This window comes from Sebastes umbrosus, chromosome 17 (assembly GCF_015220745.1).
Source record: "Sebastes umbrosus isolate fSebUmb1 chromosome 17, fSebUmb1.pri, whole genome shotgun sequence".
Taxonomy (NCBI): Eukaryota; Metazoa; Chordata; class Actinopteri; order Perciformes; family Sebastidae; genus Sebastes; species Sebastes umbrosus.
The window spans coordinates 21,247,215-21,265,786 of record NC_051285.1 but is presented as its reverse complement, the minus strand read 5'-3'; the positions used below and the strand labels follow the sequence as shown (position 1 = coordinate 21,265,786).

The 18,572-nt window shown below is 41.4% G+C and overlaps 1 protein-coding gene across 3 annotated transcripts in view; it reads left to right on the top strand.

Annotated features, from left to right (window-relative positions):
* Window positions 1–18,572, top strand: part of LOC119476093 (roundabout homolog 2-like) — a 111,691-nt gene that overhangs the window by 79,592 nt on the left and 13,527 nt on the right. For all 3 annotated transcript variants that reach the window (XM_037749293.1, XM_037749292.1, XM_037749291.1), the window contains 10 exons: window positions 2,556–2,637; window positions 2,760–2,925; window positions 3,408–3,574; window positions 3,668–3,789; window positions 5,960–6,191; window positions 13,171–13,295; window positions 13,390–13,561; window positions 15,214–15,390; window positions 17,047–17,073; window positions 17,222–17,261. In XM_037749293.1, coding sequence (XP_037605221.1) covers window positions 2,556–2,637; window positions 2,760–2,925; window positions 3,408–3,574; window positions 3,668–3,789; window positions 5,960–6,191; window positions 13,171–13,295; window positions 13,390–13,561; window positions 15,214–15,390; window positions 17,047–17,073; window positions 17,222–17,261 — 1,310 coding nt within the window. The remainder of the gene's footprint in view (window positions 1–2,555; window positions 2,638–2,759; window positions 2,926–3,407; window positions 3,575–3,667; window positions 3,790–5,959; window positions 6,192–13,170; window positions 13,296–13,389; window positions 13,562–15,213; window positions 15,391–17,046; window positions 17,074–17,221; window positions 17,262–18,572) is intronic.

Genomic DNA, 18,572 nt, shown 5'->3' with positions numbered 1-18,572 from the left:
TCATTTTTACCATAAACTTTATCGTATATGATAACATCACCAAAATAATTGCTGAGATCTGAAACCACTGTGATGTTGCTACAATGAAGCCTTCCTTTTTTTGCTGTACCTGAAGCGGTCCAAGCAATTGCAGCAATCAAGTTTCATTGGCAGTGGTTCTATCTGGACCTGAGGATTAATTAATAAAAACAAAGGATTGCTAATTAGTCTTTGAGAGAATGTTTTTACCCCAAAATGAGTCGTCTTCTACTCAGCTCCATATCAGTTGAATCTCTTGTAGGTGTGTGGCTGCAAATAATCACACTGTGCACACATTTTACATTTTACTAACCTGCAAGTTGTACGTGTATACGGTGTAATTTTTCCTCATCAGCAGGAAGGACTCCTATAGAGTGCTCCAGGAATGATGTAATTTTGTAGGCCAACCACCAGGAAGTTAGCATCACCCTGGGTTTCCTAGACAAACAGCCAATGGGACTTTTCCAAAGGGTTTTAGATTATTGCAGAAAATAAGCTCTGTGGCAAACAAACGTTTATGATACTTAGATGTTTTGTTCAGCAAGATAATCTTCACAAATAAACACCATTTTTAGGATTTTTGAAGTGTTAATGCAATCGCTGGAAGTAAAAAGCTAACGTTATAAGCAAACTATACCACGGATGCATGAGCGTAAGTATACACAACAAGGCTGTAAAGGCGGAAAAGTCACTCTCATTCAGCCACTTGTTAGCAACCACCTTTTTTAAGACACATAAAGTGGGATATTTACTGCCGTATTTTATATTGTAGAACAAAATGTTAAAATCTCTTAAGCTTGTGTTAACCACAGACCTTATTTCGGGCTAAAAACCCATTAAAAAAATACATTGACTTCCAGACGAGGGAACCGAAAATGATAACTCTTTTCATGGTTTTAGGACTCATTCCTGTAGCACTCTATTTCTATGTCTGTGTTTCATTATTTGGATGACCTACCTTTCACTGCACTGTCAATGAAAACAACCATAAAAAAGGATCTATATGTATTGTACAAACATAGATACACACAAAGAAAGTTTTTTTCCATTGCATTTGAAAGACGAAAGAGAACTTCTCCCATCTGCCAGCTGATGTCAGCTGAATGTAATTCAAATGGACAAGCGCAGTCAGGTTGCTTTTAAAAGATGAATAGCGAGTATTGATTTTTATAAGTTGTTAAACGCCTGCTATTTAGTTTGAATCTCTGAGGCAGGAGTTAGACTCAAGGTCTCAAGGACGGGGACAAGTGAGTGGAGTCTAAAGGGGGTAATATAATGGAGGGAGTGCAATATACAGTGTCCTGTCACAGTGTCAAAGTGCTCTTCCTGCGTCACTCTCCCTTCGACTCCCTCTTGAGAGATAGCACAGTTGTGAGTGGCTCCTGAGGCATTGCCAATATAAAATAGATTGTCATATCTCTTATTCCCTGTGTCAGCACTGATGATGATAATGCTGATGGCTCTGGGAATAGGGTGGGTGACTATTATTGGAGGAAATCAATTAAGAAAATTAATGTCAGCTCTTACTGGGCTCTTTTTTTTTTTTTCATTGGCCGCCGTTAAAGTTTCCACATCCACTCTCCGGCTTTTCTCGAGCCAAATGCAGGCCAGTGGAGGTTAATGCATTTTTACTGTACTACTAGCTGCAAACCTCCTTCAAAAGCCCAGAGTGACGTAAGGAGCTTGTAGAAGCCATCTGGGATCAGACTCACTAAGACTATTGGATTCACTGGAACACAGCAACAGAGCACAGCCATGAAAATCTGCATTATCTGTATTACAGAGGAAATCTTTATGGGTTAGTTTCATAGTGACAGCTTCACCTAACTCTTTGGTTTTTGGTAGGGCTGTCATAGTTAACGTCATAATAACGCGTTAATGTAAATTTGTTTTAACGCTACTAATTTCTTTAACGCATTAATGCAACTCGCGTTTTTTAGGTTTTAGCGGACTCAGTTTTAAAGCTAGAGTAAAGATACTGGCACCATGTGAACCTAGAAAAACGCGAAAGAGGCTAAATAACACTCCAAACCTATGCTAAATTTTGGCAAGGAAAACCTGGCATGGCCATTTTCAAAGGGGTCCCTTGACCTTTGACCTCAAGATATGTGAATTAAAATGGTTTCTGGGTACCCACGAGTCTCCCCTTTATTGGGCTTGAGTTTGCCATGTTATGAGTTGAGCATATTTTTTATGCTAAATGCAGTACCTGTGAGGGTTTCTAGACAATTTGTCATTGTTTTGTGTTGTTAATTGATTTCCAATAATAAATATATACATACATTTGCATAAAGCAAGCATATTTGTCCACTCCCATGTTGATAAGAGTATTCAATACTTGACAAATCTCCCTTTAAGGTACATTCTGAACAGATAAAAAATGTGCGATTAATTTGCGATTAATCACAATTAAACATTTTAATTGATTGACAGCCCTAGTTTTGAGTGTTAAATTTAGTTTCTGTTAAAGTTTTCATGCTGCAGATTAAATGGGAGTTTGTTTGAGCATTAATGATAATACAATCTGTCTTCCTTAGCTGTCTGATTTGGGGTTGTACACCTGTGTTGCCACCAGCTCCAGTGGAGAAACATCGTGGAGTGCCTACTTGGATGTCAGAGGTCTGCTGATTCATATTCAAAATGAACACAGTTTTATGCATATCAAGCATAATGTTGCACGATATGCTTTTTGCAGTTGCAGGTATTAATTTTGTCTCTCTCTACGTTTCCCTCTCTGTCAGACTCCACTGACCTCTTAGACTTCATGTCTCACAACGCCACGGCCCTCCCAGGGCCGCCCTCCAAGCCAGAGGTCACCGATGTTACCAAGAGCAGTATCTCGTTGTCATGGGAACCGGGGCCAGAGGCGGGCTCCCCAGTGTCCTCCTATGTCATCGAGGCCTTCGGGTACGTCTGTGACCTATGGCCTCTGGCTACGTTTAGTGACCCCAAACTTTCATGGCAGTTGGTGTTTTTGTAGGCATTCAATCAAGCCAGGGCACTTTCAAGCAGGATATTCTGAATGGCTTACAATTAATGTGAAAAATATTCTGGTATTTAAATTTGAATGGTAATTATTTGGCAAATAAAAGCTCACTTCAAGCACAAGAATGATTGCCACATGAGAATTAGCTTTTTTCTTCCCTTACCAAATAGTTAAAGGACTACAAAGGCGTAGCATGAGTCATGATTATTCTTTTTGACAATGACAGGAAGTATTTCATAAGTGAGTATGGCATGTCATTACTGTGTGACATGTGGTTTTTGCTTCCAGTCTCTGGGAACACGGCAGAATCAGTGTCGCCCCAAATAAACTGTCTAGATTACTTCTATAGTAATGATGAGATTCTTCCTAATTAATTCTATTTCATCATGCTCTCTCTCTACAGTCAGTCAGTGAGTAACAGCTGGCAGACAGTGGCAGACCATGTGAAGACCACCGAGTTCACAGTCAAGGACCTGCGACCCAATACTGTATACCTGTTCATCATCAGGGCAGTCAATGCTCAAGGGCTCGGGGATCCCAGCCCTATGTCTGAGCCTGTCCGCACTCAAGGTACAGAAATAAGATTGTATTGTAATGGCTTCTTAGCGATACACATCAATATTCCACTCAACATGCCTGCATTTCTTTCTTTCTCTCTCCCAGACATTAGTCCCACAGCACAGGGAGTGGACCATCGCCGCGTGCAGAAGGAGTTGGGAGACGTGGTGGTCAGCATGCATAACCCCGTGGTCATTAGCTCCACTTCAGTGCAGGTCACATGGACTGTGAGTACTTATATAAGATCTTTTCATAGACTGTATAAAAGAAGTGGACGTAGTGAAATGACGTAACCCATTGGTTTGTGGACTGCCGTTTTGAAGCCTCAAGTTCGGGATTTTTGGCCGTCGCCAAGAATGCATGTTTAAGGCACTTCCACATTGGCTTCCACTTTTCAGAACCAGAGTTCCCCACTGCATTTTTTAAACATTTGTGGTGATTTATAGTAGTTTTACCTTCAGAGCAGCAAAACAAATCTCACCCAAGCTTGTTTGGGAAACTTCATACTTGGCATGTCACTATGTTTTGGATTAGCTGGCACAGGCACTGAATAAACATTGAGGGATGGCTTCACATTCATAGTCTGAGCAGCTGGTGCTCCATCAATTTTGAATGGTTTGAGGTGATGCAGGAATCAAGACTAATGTTTCTATTCAGGACAAATACATCACCATTAGGTGCTACATGTGTCACTTCTGGAGGCAGTTCGCAGTCAGCCCTTTATCTGGGAAATGTTATTCCTGTCTGCTGGCAAGGTGTCCCCACTGTCTGCTGCTGTAGGTTAATGACACACCTAGGATGGGTTTACGCTAGTCTGCTATTTCACGCTTGTCTGTACAACAACAGTGACAGGATGAACCTGCATTTGCGGTTGATCTGAATGGGTCTGCTGTCGTGTTTCGACCAGGCTCCATTTGCAGGGAACACATTCATTCATTACCCAATGTCAAGCAAAAGTGTCCTTGTGTGCACTGTTAGATTTGGTTTGAAGTCTTTGTTGTCCTGTGCATGTGATGTGGGAACAGTTGCACAAATATCAGACCCGAGCTGAAGCCTTGCCGTCTCTGATCAGCTGTCAATCACTCGTGAACTCCGATCAAACGGTCAACCTAGGGAGTACTGATCAAATATGAATCAATATTCTGTTACTGAAATGCCTATTTCTCACATAAAATGTTTTCAGAAACATCTTGTAGTGTACCGTTTAGCTGTAAAATGAGAAAGTTTGTGACCCCTTGTTGAGATAAGTTGAGGCAATACCAAGCACCGCCCACCAGCCGTAGCAAACTTTCTAATTTTTACAGCTAAACAGTACACTACAAGATGTTTCTGAAAACATTTTACGCAAGAAATAGTCATTACAGTAACAGAACTTTGATTCATATTTGATCAGCGCTGCTTATTTTGACTGTTTGTTCGGTGTTCGCGAGTGATTGACAGCTGCCTCTGTTGAATGAAAAGCCAATAGGAACGTTCTCTCTCTGAGATAACCTGCGATTGGCCAAAGTCTCCCGTCACGGGCTAGATCTTTTAAAGCTTGAAAACAGAGCCAAGAGGAGGTGCATAAGTCTAGTTTTCTCTCAGAACAATTGAATTACAATATGCTGAAAGGTTAATATGGAATTTTTGCCCAATGATGCCAAAAACATTCTGCCTACTGCCACTTTAATTGGGCAATCTGTTACTCCGCTAAATGTCAGGTGACAAAACAGAGATGCAGCAAAGTGTCGCTCACGTAGTTGTAACCACAACTTTCATTCCAGACTTCATCTTCATTAATTCTGCAGCTATCTCTTCTAAGACAATATGAAAAACAGACAACCAGCTTCAACCATATATATATTTTTTTGGAACAAAAACACGAGTGGCACTTTATCTTGTGTTTATAAGGCTTTTAGATTCAAAAATCATTCTGTTAATGACATGCGAACTGAGGCTACAGAGAGAGAAAGAGAGAAGAAAAGAGATCCGTCCTGATATATTTTGACTGGTCCGATGATAAACAGCTGCTTTATATCACTTGTAAAAGCCTTTCCGTGCTTCCGCCCATGTTAACAAGCCATTACTATGAGTTGTATGTGTTACATATTTTACTCTTCCCCTGAAATGCACCAGCAAGAAAAAGAGTATTTTGAGTCCAAATTGTGCTAAGAGTCTGACTCAAGGGTGCTGTTCAGCTTTGGCAAATACACTACAACTCTCGTCACGTGGTTCCTTGTTCCTCTGCTGCTAATTAAACTGTATGATTAACTAAGCGTGCATTGTCACTGACAGAGGACACAAACTGAATGCTGATCCACAGCTCCAAAGCAGTTTACACACAGATGTACGCCACCTCCCACATCATTACCGTGCAGTATGTCTTCATCCCGCTCTCTCTCTCCTTTCCCCTCTCAGGTGGAGAATCCATCCCAGTTTATTCAAGGCTACCGTGTTCTGTACCGGCAGACGTCAGGGCTGCCCTCCCCAGGGCCGTGGCAGATACAGGACTTGAAGGTCGCCTCAGAGAGAGACATAACTCTCCCCGGTCTGAAGAAAGGCATCGTCTATGAGATTAAAGTGCGGCCATACTTCAATGAGTTCCAGGGGGCAGACAGTGAATCCATGACAGCACGCACCATGGAGGAAGGTAAGGGGACAAATTAATTCACATTTACTGACAAAAATCAATTTCTCTGCCGACTTTACGTCGCAAAGAGACGTAAGATTTAGTGACTTATGCATGAGCAGATGCTCTTGTGTAAATGGTTCTACCTACTTTTATGTTTAGTTGCCGCTAGTAATGGCTTCATGGCTAGATAGTAACGGATAATGGCATTTCAAGTACACCCGCCCACACGCGCATGCTGCTGCTGCAGTGCCATGTCCCCTGTGTGTGAAAACAGGTCTCCCAGACAGCGCAGTGGGGGTCTGTGACAAGCCTGGGTCTCTATGGGTTGGTGGGCAGAGGGGGAGGGCACAAACTGCCTCCTTTGACATACACTCAACTCTCTCTCTGCTCCTCTGTGGACCCCATGCTGCCATGTCTCCGTCACACACCAACCAGACCTGCGTGATATGACCCCGCTTTACCAACACACACACACACATGGTTTCAATCTCCAGTTTATTGGTGTTAACACGTCTTGGTGTCCTCCTATCGTGCAGGTCAACTGATAAGCTCATACACTGTGTATAGGAAGAGGACATAGTCACTGTGACGTCACCCATTGGTTTGTGGACTGCCGTTTTGAAGCCTCAAATTCAGCATCTTGGTTATTTGCAACCAGAGGTGACACGAGAGGGTGGAGCTAAGTACAACCAAACGCTGAGTAAGATATTTTAGTTGATCCAGAAAGGTTATAATTAACTTTCATGAACTGAAAACACACTATGAAAGGGTTAAAGTTCCATGACTAAAACACAGACAACTCCCAGAGTCATCATGCTGTATTGAAGAGGACTTGAAAACTAGTGATTGATACCATAAACTCATGTTTACAATGTTTACTGAGGTAATAAATCAAGTGAGAAGTAGGCTCATTTTCTCATAGACTTCTATACAATCAAACTTCTTTTTGCAACCAGCGGAGTCGCCCCCTGCTGGCTATTAGAAAGAATGCAAGTTTAAGGCACTTCCGCATTGGCTTCACTTTTCAGACCCACGGAGGTAGCCCGCTGGATCAGCTACTGATTCTTCTTAGGTTAACTGTTTACTGCACAAATGAGTTTAACATAACATCATTTGTTGCATCCTTTATTTGTAAAAAGGACAACTTGTAGTATAATTTGATTAATTAATAATAGCCTCAATCTCTTGTCACAGAGTGACGCGTCAAAGAATCACACTCCTTCTCTGAGTCATCGCTCAATCAAATCTGAACACACATACATGATACACATATTTTTACATTCGATGGAACTTGCACTTTCCGACAATATAATTATCTTCGATGTCCATGGCGAATAAACATCCATAAATCCCCTTAAAAGTCAAAGAAGAGAGACGCTCCTTATGAATTCAGAACTTGCTTGACAATCATCACATTTTTAAGTTTTATTCAGTATCAAAGTAAACCAGTGATAGTTCTCTGCATGTCCTTGGTTACATTGGAAAAAGGGACTGCTAATTGCTAATTCGGCATACCTTTAACGACACTAGTTTGCTAGAATGTATACAAATATTGGCTTAAAAAAATGGAGTTCAACTTTGCTAAAAGCTTCTTCTCAAGATAGCTTTTTCTAAGTCCTAAAAGTGCTATGGATGACATCAAAACAACTCTCATAACAACTGAGCGAACTCCATCCACTGACGAGGACCATGTCATAAGGTTAAAAGCTCAGGAAAAGGCTGGCCCTTGAGTTGGGATTGTTTTCTCAAACTACCATTTACAAGGTTAAGAATTAACTTGCGTGCTTACTGTGCTTCACAAACGCTGTGTTGTGCCTGCTGGCTGGGGGGGGGGGGGGGGGGGAACCTCTTCATGTAGTTTATTGCATTCATGTGCTGAAACCAGCTGGACTGTGTGGAACTTGGCTGAACTGACAGCAAGTCATAATGAGGCCATTAATGCATCTTCCTCACAGTAGGAGGATAAGGACGGCTATGAACAGGGGACACAAAGAGAAATTCACCTCACTGTAGGCCAATTAAAATGGCCTCGCAGGATCACTAGAGGTCTTTGTGGACTGGGGCACATGCTCTCGTTACTTGGGATCCATGGGTACAGGAAAAAATTGGCTTGATCTACTGATACTCTAGAGACCGGAAATGTACTGCTCTGCAGAATTGTGAGAAAAACACTCTATCCATCAAAGGCAGATTGGGAATGCGCCGCTGCGTTTGTGAAAGGCAGCAAAGGGCGTCTTAGGGGTCTCGGAGGTCAAAACAGCCGGTGTCTCCCACTGCATACAGGGGGAAATTGTGCATTAAGATTAATGATCCTCGCATCCTTTCGATGAGTTGTTGGTGTGAGCAATGTGGCCGGAGGCAGTGGGTTGTGTGACGTCACCGTCATCCCTGTCATCCATAAGATCCACCACTGCTGAGGGCAAACCAAAGGAAATGCTATAGGAGATATAGCTGTTGAGATGAGGATATACTGATATTATGAGACCGTGGCAAGAGGGTCAGTGAAGAGCAAAGACCAGCCTGTGTGGAATAGAACTCCCTGACCCTACCAGATAGAGTTTATTTTACATTACACATGTGTTATATGTTGACAGGTGTGTTGACATAGAAATGTTTGCTAATTCATGAATTAATTACCTTAATTGATGTCCTCATTTGCATAGCAGGTTATGTTTACCACTTTATACCTTGAATAGCAGGACATTAAGCAGCTTAAGTGCCTTTTGTTTAATTGCACAGCTGTGAGTAAAAACTGAAATTTCCCCTCACAAACAGGAAGCATTTATTGCTTTAAATTACTCCGCTGTGTCCATCAGTCTTAATATCTTATTAGTCACATTATTAAGAGCACAGTCTTTGACCTTTTTCCGCTGTTGTGGCCCTTTATTGTAATGTTATCCTGAGTCATTACTGGTATTGTAGCCATTATTCATCCTCGGGGATTGTTCTCGTACATACGGAAATTGCAGAACTACACTTAATGCTTCCCGTCTTCTCCTAATGTATACCTTCGTCTGACTGGGCAAGCTCCATCAGTTTGCTGAAACAGCAACACTGAAATGATATTTGGAAAACTTACTTGATTGATTGTGCACTCACATTAGCTAACCAAAATATGTATATATATTTTTAAGTTAAAGAGGACCTATTATGCTTTTGTGATTTTTCCATTTCCTTTAGTGCGTTATATAGTTTTTTGTGCATGTAAAAGGTCTACAATGCTACAAAGCCCAAAGTCCACGCCAAAGGGAGTTACTCTCCCCCACAGAAACACTGCTCCTGAACTGCCTGAAACGCCTTGCTTGAGGTCCTGCCTTTTCTCCCGTAATGTGGTGATGTCACCAAGTAAGACATTTGCATAATACCTGCCTAGCGGCTAGTTTGGCACACCCTCAAATAAAGTTAGTTAGAGCGGAGCTGGAGCAGAGTCCAAAGAAATTGGTTGGGTTGACCAATCACAACAGTGGGCCAGCTGACCAATCAGAGAAGACGGGGCTTTTTGGGAGGGGGGGGACAGTAGCTCAAACACAGCGCTTCAGACAGAGGAAAAGAGGTGCTGCAGCACAGCCGGTGTGAGAAAAATAAAGCGTTTTTTGAACATTAAAGCATTCAGACATGTTCTAGTAGAAACCCAAAATACAAGTACGCACCTGAAAAAAGCATAATAGGTCCTCTTTAAACCTCCTCTTTGACATGATTGCAGTTTGAATATGAAACTGAATGCATATTTTAGTTATCACTGTGGTCATAAGCTATTATTCCGTGTTTATGTGGTAGTGCAAAAGTCCAACAGCTGAACAGCTTTATTTCTATGTACTATTTATTTTTATTTTTTTCGGAAAATCAAATCAAAATGATAAATGATAAACTTCCTGGCTGGAGTTTTGTAAACATAAGAACGCTCCAACACTGGTGGCAGTTTGCGCTCTATTGGATGTTTTTGATTGTTTGTTTTCCCCTCAATAGATTTAGGATTGTGATTTGATTTTTGTGAAATTTGGCTTACAAAGATGATGGATTGCCTTATAAATTATGAGCCACACATAAAGTGTTGGGTTTCTTTTTCAGAATGTTGGTAAGCAATCCAAATCATTTGCAAAGGTTGACTTCTGTATTTATGCTGGTTAGTGTTTGTTTTAACCAAAGATTATGTGCGTCCCTGCCAGATGGTATCTCAGTATTAATATATCATAAGTGTAGGAGTTGTATATTTGTCTGTCCTGTCATTAAATGAGTCATTTTGCCTTCTGAACCATAAAATCATCATTATTATTGTGACAGTACATCTGCGCGAGTTGGTTTAACAGTAATTGCTTCAGAAAGTCAATACTGTCCAAATGGCTGAATATAGATATCCTCAAACTGGGTTGAGTCAATTTGTTAAATGTAATAGAAATAAAGTGCCTCTCATATGGCAGATTTAATTCCTTTGTACTGCCGGGCTGTCAGATATTTTGCCGACATGCCATATCTGTTTAGAGCCTCTCTTTTAAGCACAAGTTAAATCATTCAGGGAGGTTTGTTTCATCTTTTCAACTTCAAAAAATCAATTTTTTTGCCATCATTTCTTATATGAGTGAACTGAGCCAGATGTTGAGAGCTTTCCAGCTGTTAGAAGACAGTCAGTCTCAGGACTCCTACAATGGCCTGGCTTTATTTCTCTGATCTACCAATACAAACACTGCTTGCTGTTGCCTCACAGAGACACTGTGCACATTGGAACAACCATTTACAAAACCTAATCCCATCTGGAGAAGAAGTCACAGTAACCGTGTTGCTCTCTGTCCAGGTGGCGAACAAGACAATCCCGTCATGGCCCACCTGCTTTGGCTACTCCGCACTGCCGTGGCATTCAGTGCCTTGCTTACACGGACCGCAGATAGCATTATTTTTTTCAGTTCCTTAATTAGGTTCAGAGTAGTTATTTCATCCACTCAGTCAGAACATAATGATAGTTTTAATGGGAATCGCGAGATACTGTGCGCCCAGAGCGGTTGTGTAGTCCGTTCCGTGAGAGATGATGATTTGCTCAGTTGCATAGACATGGTGTTTACCTCCTGCAGACCGCAGTCTCTTCAAATCGCCAATCTGTCCATGCAGGTTATCAGGCCAGTTTGGTACATTAAAAAAAAAATGACCCATTAAGGAGGGAGTTTGAATTTGGCACCGTGAGGCACATAGCGCCACATTTCTGTTGACAAACCATCACAGAATCCTCATTATAGGACACGGAAACTGACCATTTTCACTCAGATAAGATATGCAGCTACTCTGAATGCATTTACATGTGGCCGTAATGGTTGTAGTCCATTATGGGAATGATGTTTGCTGCTGGGCTCAGCCATTTTTCTTTGGACGAGGAAATTCCGCTCAAATCTGAATTTGCTGGTCTGCTTGGATGGGTGATCCTGTGTGCTATTAGTAGAGTGCAATTTGGACCTTGGTGTGTGTAACTTATGATGCCAGTAAGATAATAGAATCTTAAACTCAGTATAATGAAAGAATGGTGCCTTTTTTAGGCCCCAGTGCATCCCAAAAAAAAAAAAGAAATCCTCAGATATGAAATTGAGATGAAGTGCTCTGGTAGCCATCTGCCACGCTGGCTTAGAAAGGACCTTGTTGTATGGCTTGCTGTATGAATATGAGTTGAGGTAGTGAGTGAGACAAATCCTTCTCTGACATGATAAAAAAAACAGGAGACACTCATTTTTCTGTTGAACCTCTGAGACCCATTATAGACCCTTTTTTGTCTTATTTAGGGGGGTACAGATAGTAGGTAAATAGTAAATGCCACATAGAAGTGGTGAACATGAATGTCATAAATCTGAAATAAACATGATTTAATTAATTACTTAATTTATTAAAATAAATTGTGAAAGTGTATAAGGGCTTAAAACATTATGATATAAGTATATGATGGTCATTGTCTCATAATTTTTTGTAGCAATTTTGGAGTTGATACCATATGTTACACAGATTTGGTGCTAAATTTAACCATTTTTACCACTTGAGAATTGATGAAAAAAATTATCAATAATCCCTCCAAAATACCACATTAAGACACCAACACATTAAGTAACACCATAGAAAAAGCCATGCTCTAATTTGGTATCAAAAACCTTTGACATTGGGAAATTTCTGCAAGAATTGCATTTTTCGGCGATTGGATGGCGAGCGCGTCTGTTCTGGAAACTGCTGAGAAACCCACTTATTGTCAATCTAGCTAGGAAAGCTATACCTCATCTGAATGCTCTATAGGTCTCTAGTTTGTGGTTGTAAAGTTTCACGAGGTTGTGATCATCCTAGAGGTCACAACAGATCATTTTAGCGGTCAAATTTCAAAAAATGGTCTCAATACAATGAAAGGGCTACTATGGGGACTTACATCATCACACATGAATACAATAGGGCTCATTGGATCCACAAGAGTCTCCAGTGATTCCAGAGAAAGTCTCCAGAGAGACTCCAAGACACTGTCAGTGATACCCAATGTACTGTGTGTAATTCTAAGACTGTTTAGGGACCCCAGTATGCATAAATATTCAAACACATCATTTTTGGGACAGGCGAAAATAACACATTTATACTGCTTGCAAAAAACTGCATTGTTTTTGCCCCAAACTGCATGTGATTATCATAAAGTGGGCATGTCTGTAAAGGGGGAGACTAGTGGGTACCCATAGAACCCATTTTCATTCACATATCTTGAGGTCAGAGGTCAAGGGACCCCTTTGAAAATGGCCATGCCAGTTTTTCCTTGACAAAATGTTGCCTAACTTTGGAGTGTTATTTAGCCTCCTTCCTGACAAGCTAGTATGACATGGTTGGTACCAAAGGATTCCTTATGGTATCTGCTTCACTCAAGTTCTAACTGAACTTGCTACAGCCTTTGAAAAACAGTAAAGTCAGTCAGGAACAATATGCTAAATCATTTTTATTCTTTTTTTTTCTTATGTATTTCCTTTGTTTCTTTTCACCCCCCCTCTTGACCCATCAGCACCTGGTGCGCCTCCACAGCAAGTGGCAGTGTTGACAGTCGGGAGCCATAACAGCACGTCCATCAGCGTGTCGTGGGACCCTCCTCCCTCCGACCAACAGAACGGCATCATCCAGGAGTACAAGGTGGGATCAAACTCTGCACCTTTTAACGCTCTACCAAATTGAATATTTTAGTATCCTTACAATGAATTCTGTCTGGCGTGTCTGTCTTTGTTAGATCTGGTGTCTGGCCAACGAAACCCGCTTCCATGTCAATAAGTCTGTGGACGCAACCATCCGTTCAGTGGTAGTTGGGGGGCTGCAGACCGGTGTGCAGTACCATGTGGAGGTGGCTGCAGGCACCAGCGCAGGGGTGGGGGTCAAGAGCAAACCCCAGCTCATCATCTTGGGTAATCCACTCACACACACCTGAAGTCAAATGAAATGACCTCATAATGGGGGAGGTCTCCATCCCAGACTTGGGAGGGGGGTCTGGAAAGATGATTTAACAATTTATTGCACTTGGAGAAAGAAGATTGCACTTTACAACGCAGACGTCTACCGAGAAATCAATTGCGGTTCATTAATAAGTGTAGTGTCTGGTAACACCGTGCCAAGTACTGTTAGCCATATCAATAATCCTCCTCAATATGTGGGCAGCTGGCGCTAACAAAGTAGACAGTGTTTTTGTAGGAGCTTATCAGCCTATCACATCTTATCAAATAGCTAAAGGATGCCCAGAGTATATAAGCCCAGAATCAATATCGGAGCCCCGGCCAGATGCTCTTCATCTGTGACTTTTGACTGATATATAATAACACCCTTAACGCACAGAGAAAGGGAAACATAGGCATGTGGACTGAAGCTTAATGACGGGGGCGGGGGTAGGTGGGGTGGGGTTGGGGGGATTCCTGCTGGAGACTGTGAATCTAATTTCACAGCACAGTAGCCGCAACAGAAAATCAAACTCTGTCAGAGCTGCTCTGTCAATCTCGTGTCTTGCAGCTCAAGTTGATAAGTGCACTGCTGAATTGATTTACTCTGCCTACATATTGGATGCACTGATGCCTTTTTTTCTTTTTTTTAGTGTGTGTGTTTTTGTGCTTTTACCACAGTTGACCCCTCTCTGTTTTTTTTTTTTTCATTGTCTCATCTTTTAGCTGTTCTTGTGGTCCATGTGTCTTTAATATATGCTCTATTTATTGTTTTTTTTTAAGTGCATGATTTGACCTGAACAATGGATTTTTTGCTTTTATAGAGTGCTCCAGGGATGACATATTTTTTTAGGCCAACCAGGAAGTTAGCATCGCCCTGGGTTCCCTCGACAAAAAGCCAATGGGATTTTTCCATTGGGTATTGGATTATTGCAGAAAATAAACTCTGTGACAAACACACGTTTATGATACTTACACGTTTTGTTCAGCAAGATAATCTCCACAAATGAACACCACTTTTATGATTTTTTTTAAGTGTAAATGCAATTGTCAGATGTAAAAAGCTAACGTTAGGCTATAAACGAACTACACCACCGTCGCATCAGCGTGAGTATACACACAGAGGCTATAAAGACGGACGAGTCAGTGGGGTATTTATTGATGTATTTTATGTCGTAGAACAAATTACTGTCTTATTACCCACAAACCTTATTTCAAGCATCTAACTAAAAACCCATTCAGAGAACCCATTGACTTCCAGACGAGGGAACCTGAAGTGCAGATATGCAAACTCATATCCAGGTTTTAAGACTCATTCCTGTAGCACTCTATAGAAAATATCAATTTTTTGTATTTGTTTCCTGATGAAATAACCCATGAAATGAACCCAAACACACAATTATACAAATAATACTGGTAATTGTTTGTAGCATTCACATTATCCTCTTCTGTCAGATATTTATTCCTTTTTTTGTTCACATTTCTGGCATGTTTTGGACCACAATGGAGATGGAATTGATTTAATTTTCATCCTGAATTATTCACACCACAGCAACTATTGAAACATAGCTATTTGTTCATTTGTCTCTTCTTTGTGTGTGTTGTGTATTTGCGTGCGGTGCCCCCAGGTGCAGAGCTGAGGGACGTAATGACGGGATCGGAGGGCAACAATAGCATCTCGGACGTGGTGAAGCAGCCGGCCTTCATTGCTGGTTTGGGAGGGGCCTGCTGGATCGTCCTCATGGGCTTCAGCGCCTGGCTGTACTGGAGGAGAAAAAAGCGGAAGGGACTCAGCAACTATGCAGGTAAAAAAAAAAAAATCAATTTACATGGTTCTGCACCAACACAGAATCTCAAAGCACACTAGGTCTCTCTCTTTCTCCAACGAAAGCTGATGTCACTGCTGATGTGACTCCATTTGAGCTGGCTAAAATGCAGAACAAAGGAAATGTATTCAGCGCAAATGGAAATAGGCCCTATTTACTTTAATTCACTGTGCACTGATGTGCATCAACTGTGCTGAGTTCCATCAGCACCGCACCTCAACAGTCTAATACATTCATGCGAAATAAGTAATTTAACATCCCCCTTCCATTATCAGACCACGGCTGGTGTTGTTTGCACATTAACACGAGGCGCGTCCAGGTTTACGTTTGAAATATTCTTTTATCCCTCCGCGAGTCAAGCATATAGCTATGTGCCATTATCATAATGTGTATTGCAGCTGTCACTGTGGTGACTTGCGGAGAGAGCGCTGCGATTTCCTAATTCAATAGGGATTTACATGATTGAGTGCTGCTTCTCTGATCCCTTCTCCCAAAACAAATTGAGGAGTTTAATTCCAAAAAAACACATTTCCAATTTAGAGGAAATGTAGCAAATTGTTACAAGAATGGTTAAAATATAAAATATTATATGATTTATATTTAAAGAGGACCTATTATGCTTTTTCCCTTTCCTTTAGTGTGTTTTACAGTTTTTTTGTGCATGTAAAAGGTCTGCAAAGTTACAAAGGCCTAAGACTACGCCAAAGGGAGTTACTCTCCCCCACAGAAACACTTCTCCTGAACTGCCTGAAATGCCTTGCTTGATGCCCCGCCTTTTCTTCCATAACATTGTGATGTCACCAAGTAACACATTTGCATAATACCTGCCTAACGGCTAGTTTGCCATGCCCTCAAACAGAGCTAGTTTGAGTCCTAAGAGTTTGTTTCGGTTGACCAATCACAACGGAGTGGGCCAGCTGAAAAATCAAAGCAGACAGGGCTCTTTGGGGGGGCGGAGCTCAAACAGAGCATTTCAGACAGAGGGTGAAAAGAGGTGCCACAGCACAGCTGGTATGAGTAAAATAAAGCGTTTTTTGAACATTAAAGCATGGAAACATGTTCTAGTAGAAACCTAAAATACAAATATGCACCTGAAAATGAGCATAATAGGTCCTCTTTAAATCTTTTTTTTTTTAACTAAGTTTAATTATAATGATATTAAATACTTAAATGCAGCATTAATTGCTTTTTTGTTGTGTTCTTAAGTGTTAAATAATGAAATATTTCATTTTCAGTGTAAATATCTGTTTCTAAGACAGCCTCTATGCTCCAATTTATATTTTTGAAGACATTAATAAATCAAATTTTGATGATGCAGATTCCCCAGGGCAAAAGGGGTCAAATGGGTCACTTCCATTTGAACTTTATCCCTCGGGGCAATCAGTGTATTTCAGAAAATGCTGGAATGCAGCGGCTAGATGCATTAACGCCTCGGGTTTCATCAAGATGTGATCAGCGCTGACATATCGTCGGTGATAAATGAACAAGCAAAGCAAAGATGAAAGGACTCGTTTCATATTTCCACACCTGCTTTCATGAATGTTTTTGAACATGAGAATATGGCAGCATCTTTTTGATATCAGTATGTGTGATTCATGACGCTTTATCTACTTTCTTCTTCTTTTTGAATTGCAGTTCAGTCCTTCACCTTTACCCGTGCAGGTATGTCTTTGCATTGTGCATTAGTAATTTAGCTGCCTTCATTCTTGACAGCAGACTGTATCAGTCATTCAAATTGATGGTGCTTCTGTACATTTTTTTAGACATAATAATGGCATTTATTTTCCTCCTTCCTCCTTTTCTCCTCAAGTTACATTCCAAAGAGACCGAGGCCTGATCAGAAATGGAAGGTAAGAATCTAAATGAACTTACATTTCAGTGCCAGGCAGCGTAATGCTCAGTCTGCCTCCTCAGTGACAAGAGCCCATTGTCATACTAAATGAAGAGTTCTTTCATAACGAACAGAATTTGCATACATGTTCCAATATTCCCGCTGCTTACTCATTTCGGTGCATGATTTGCACTGATGTACGCTTGATGAAATCATTAATCACTCCTTTGAAGTGAGCGCTACCAATTAACGCAGGTGAGGGCTTTATTCACTGGCTCGCTCTCGGTTCAGTCTGAGGTTGTTGGCAGAGCGAGAGGTCGGGGGAAGTGGGGGGAGAGAGGTGATGAATGTGCTGTTCAAAAAATGCTTGGCGTACAGTACGCTGTGACGGGTCGCATGTGGCGATGGAAAAACAAAGTGCTGGACCTTGAGACTCCACTCGGTGGCCGTGAGAATTTCTCGCCGGCTCAAAATGCCCAAAATGAACCTTTGTATCCACCGAATATCAAAGTGTGCAAGAGGAAGGGGGCGAATTTGCTTTGCAGAACAGAAAGGGAATGAAGGTCCTCTTCTTTTTTTTTTATTCCTCCCTCTTCCCTCTTTCCGTTTTGTCACACCTAAGCAAGCAGATAAGCCCACAGCTAGAGCAAATGTGGCAAATAATGGAGTAAAAATAAACAGTTTCTTGCCCAACCCTTTTGTGTGTGCTCCTCCACATTGTGTACTGTGTTGGGTGTTGGCACGTGTTTCCAAGCAAATGTATGTAAATGTATGTATATGCTTGTGCGTTCTAAAATGGAAATTATTGATGTAATTGTTTGAACACCTTTGAGCCATCACCAAGTCAGCTGTGAACAATTCCCTCGGCGCTCTGTGAATCAGCCTCGGTGGAAAATTCACTGTGTAGCTGCACATTAAGCAAACATATGCGAACAGGATGCACGAGGCATGTGGATGTTTTGTTTCTTTTTTTTTTTTTCACAGCAGCTGATACGAAGTGGTTGTAAATTGCCTTTTTTTCTCCCTGAATTGCTGCCCACAACTTTCCTACCTTGAAGTCAAAGCCTGTATTCATGACCGTTGTATTTCACTAAGACAAAATGACACGGTAGCTTTCCGAAACCACCTAATGGGCTTTTGCTGTCTGTGTTGCCATGGAGACGGTGCAGCAGTGTAGCCGATCTGCCAGGGGCTGTCCATGATTCTCAATTTAAAATGTAAATTTCTGTTGTGCTAAGGCTCTAAAGTGGATTTAGTGTGTATTTAGGCCTGCCTTGTTTCTCCGGGGAGAGTTAGGGGTGGTGGAGTTGAGGGGAGAAAGAAGTCTGAT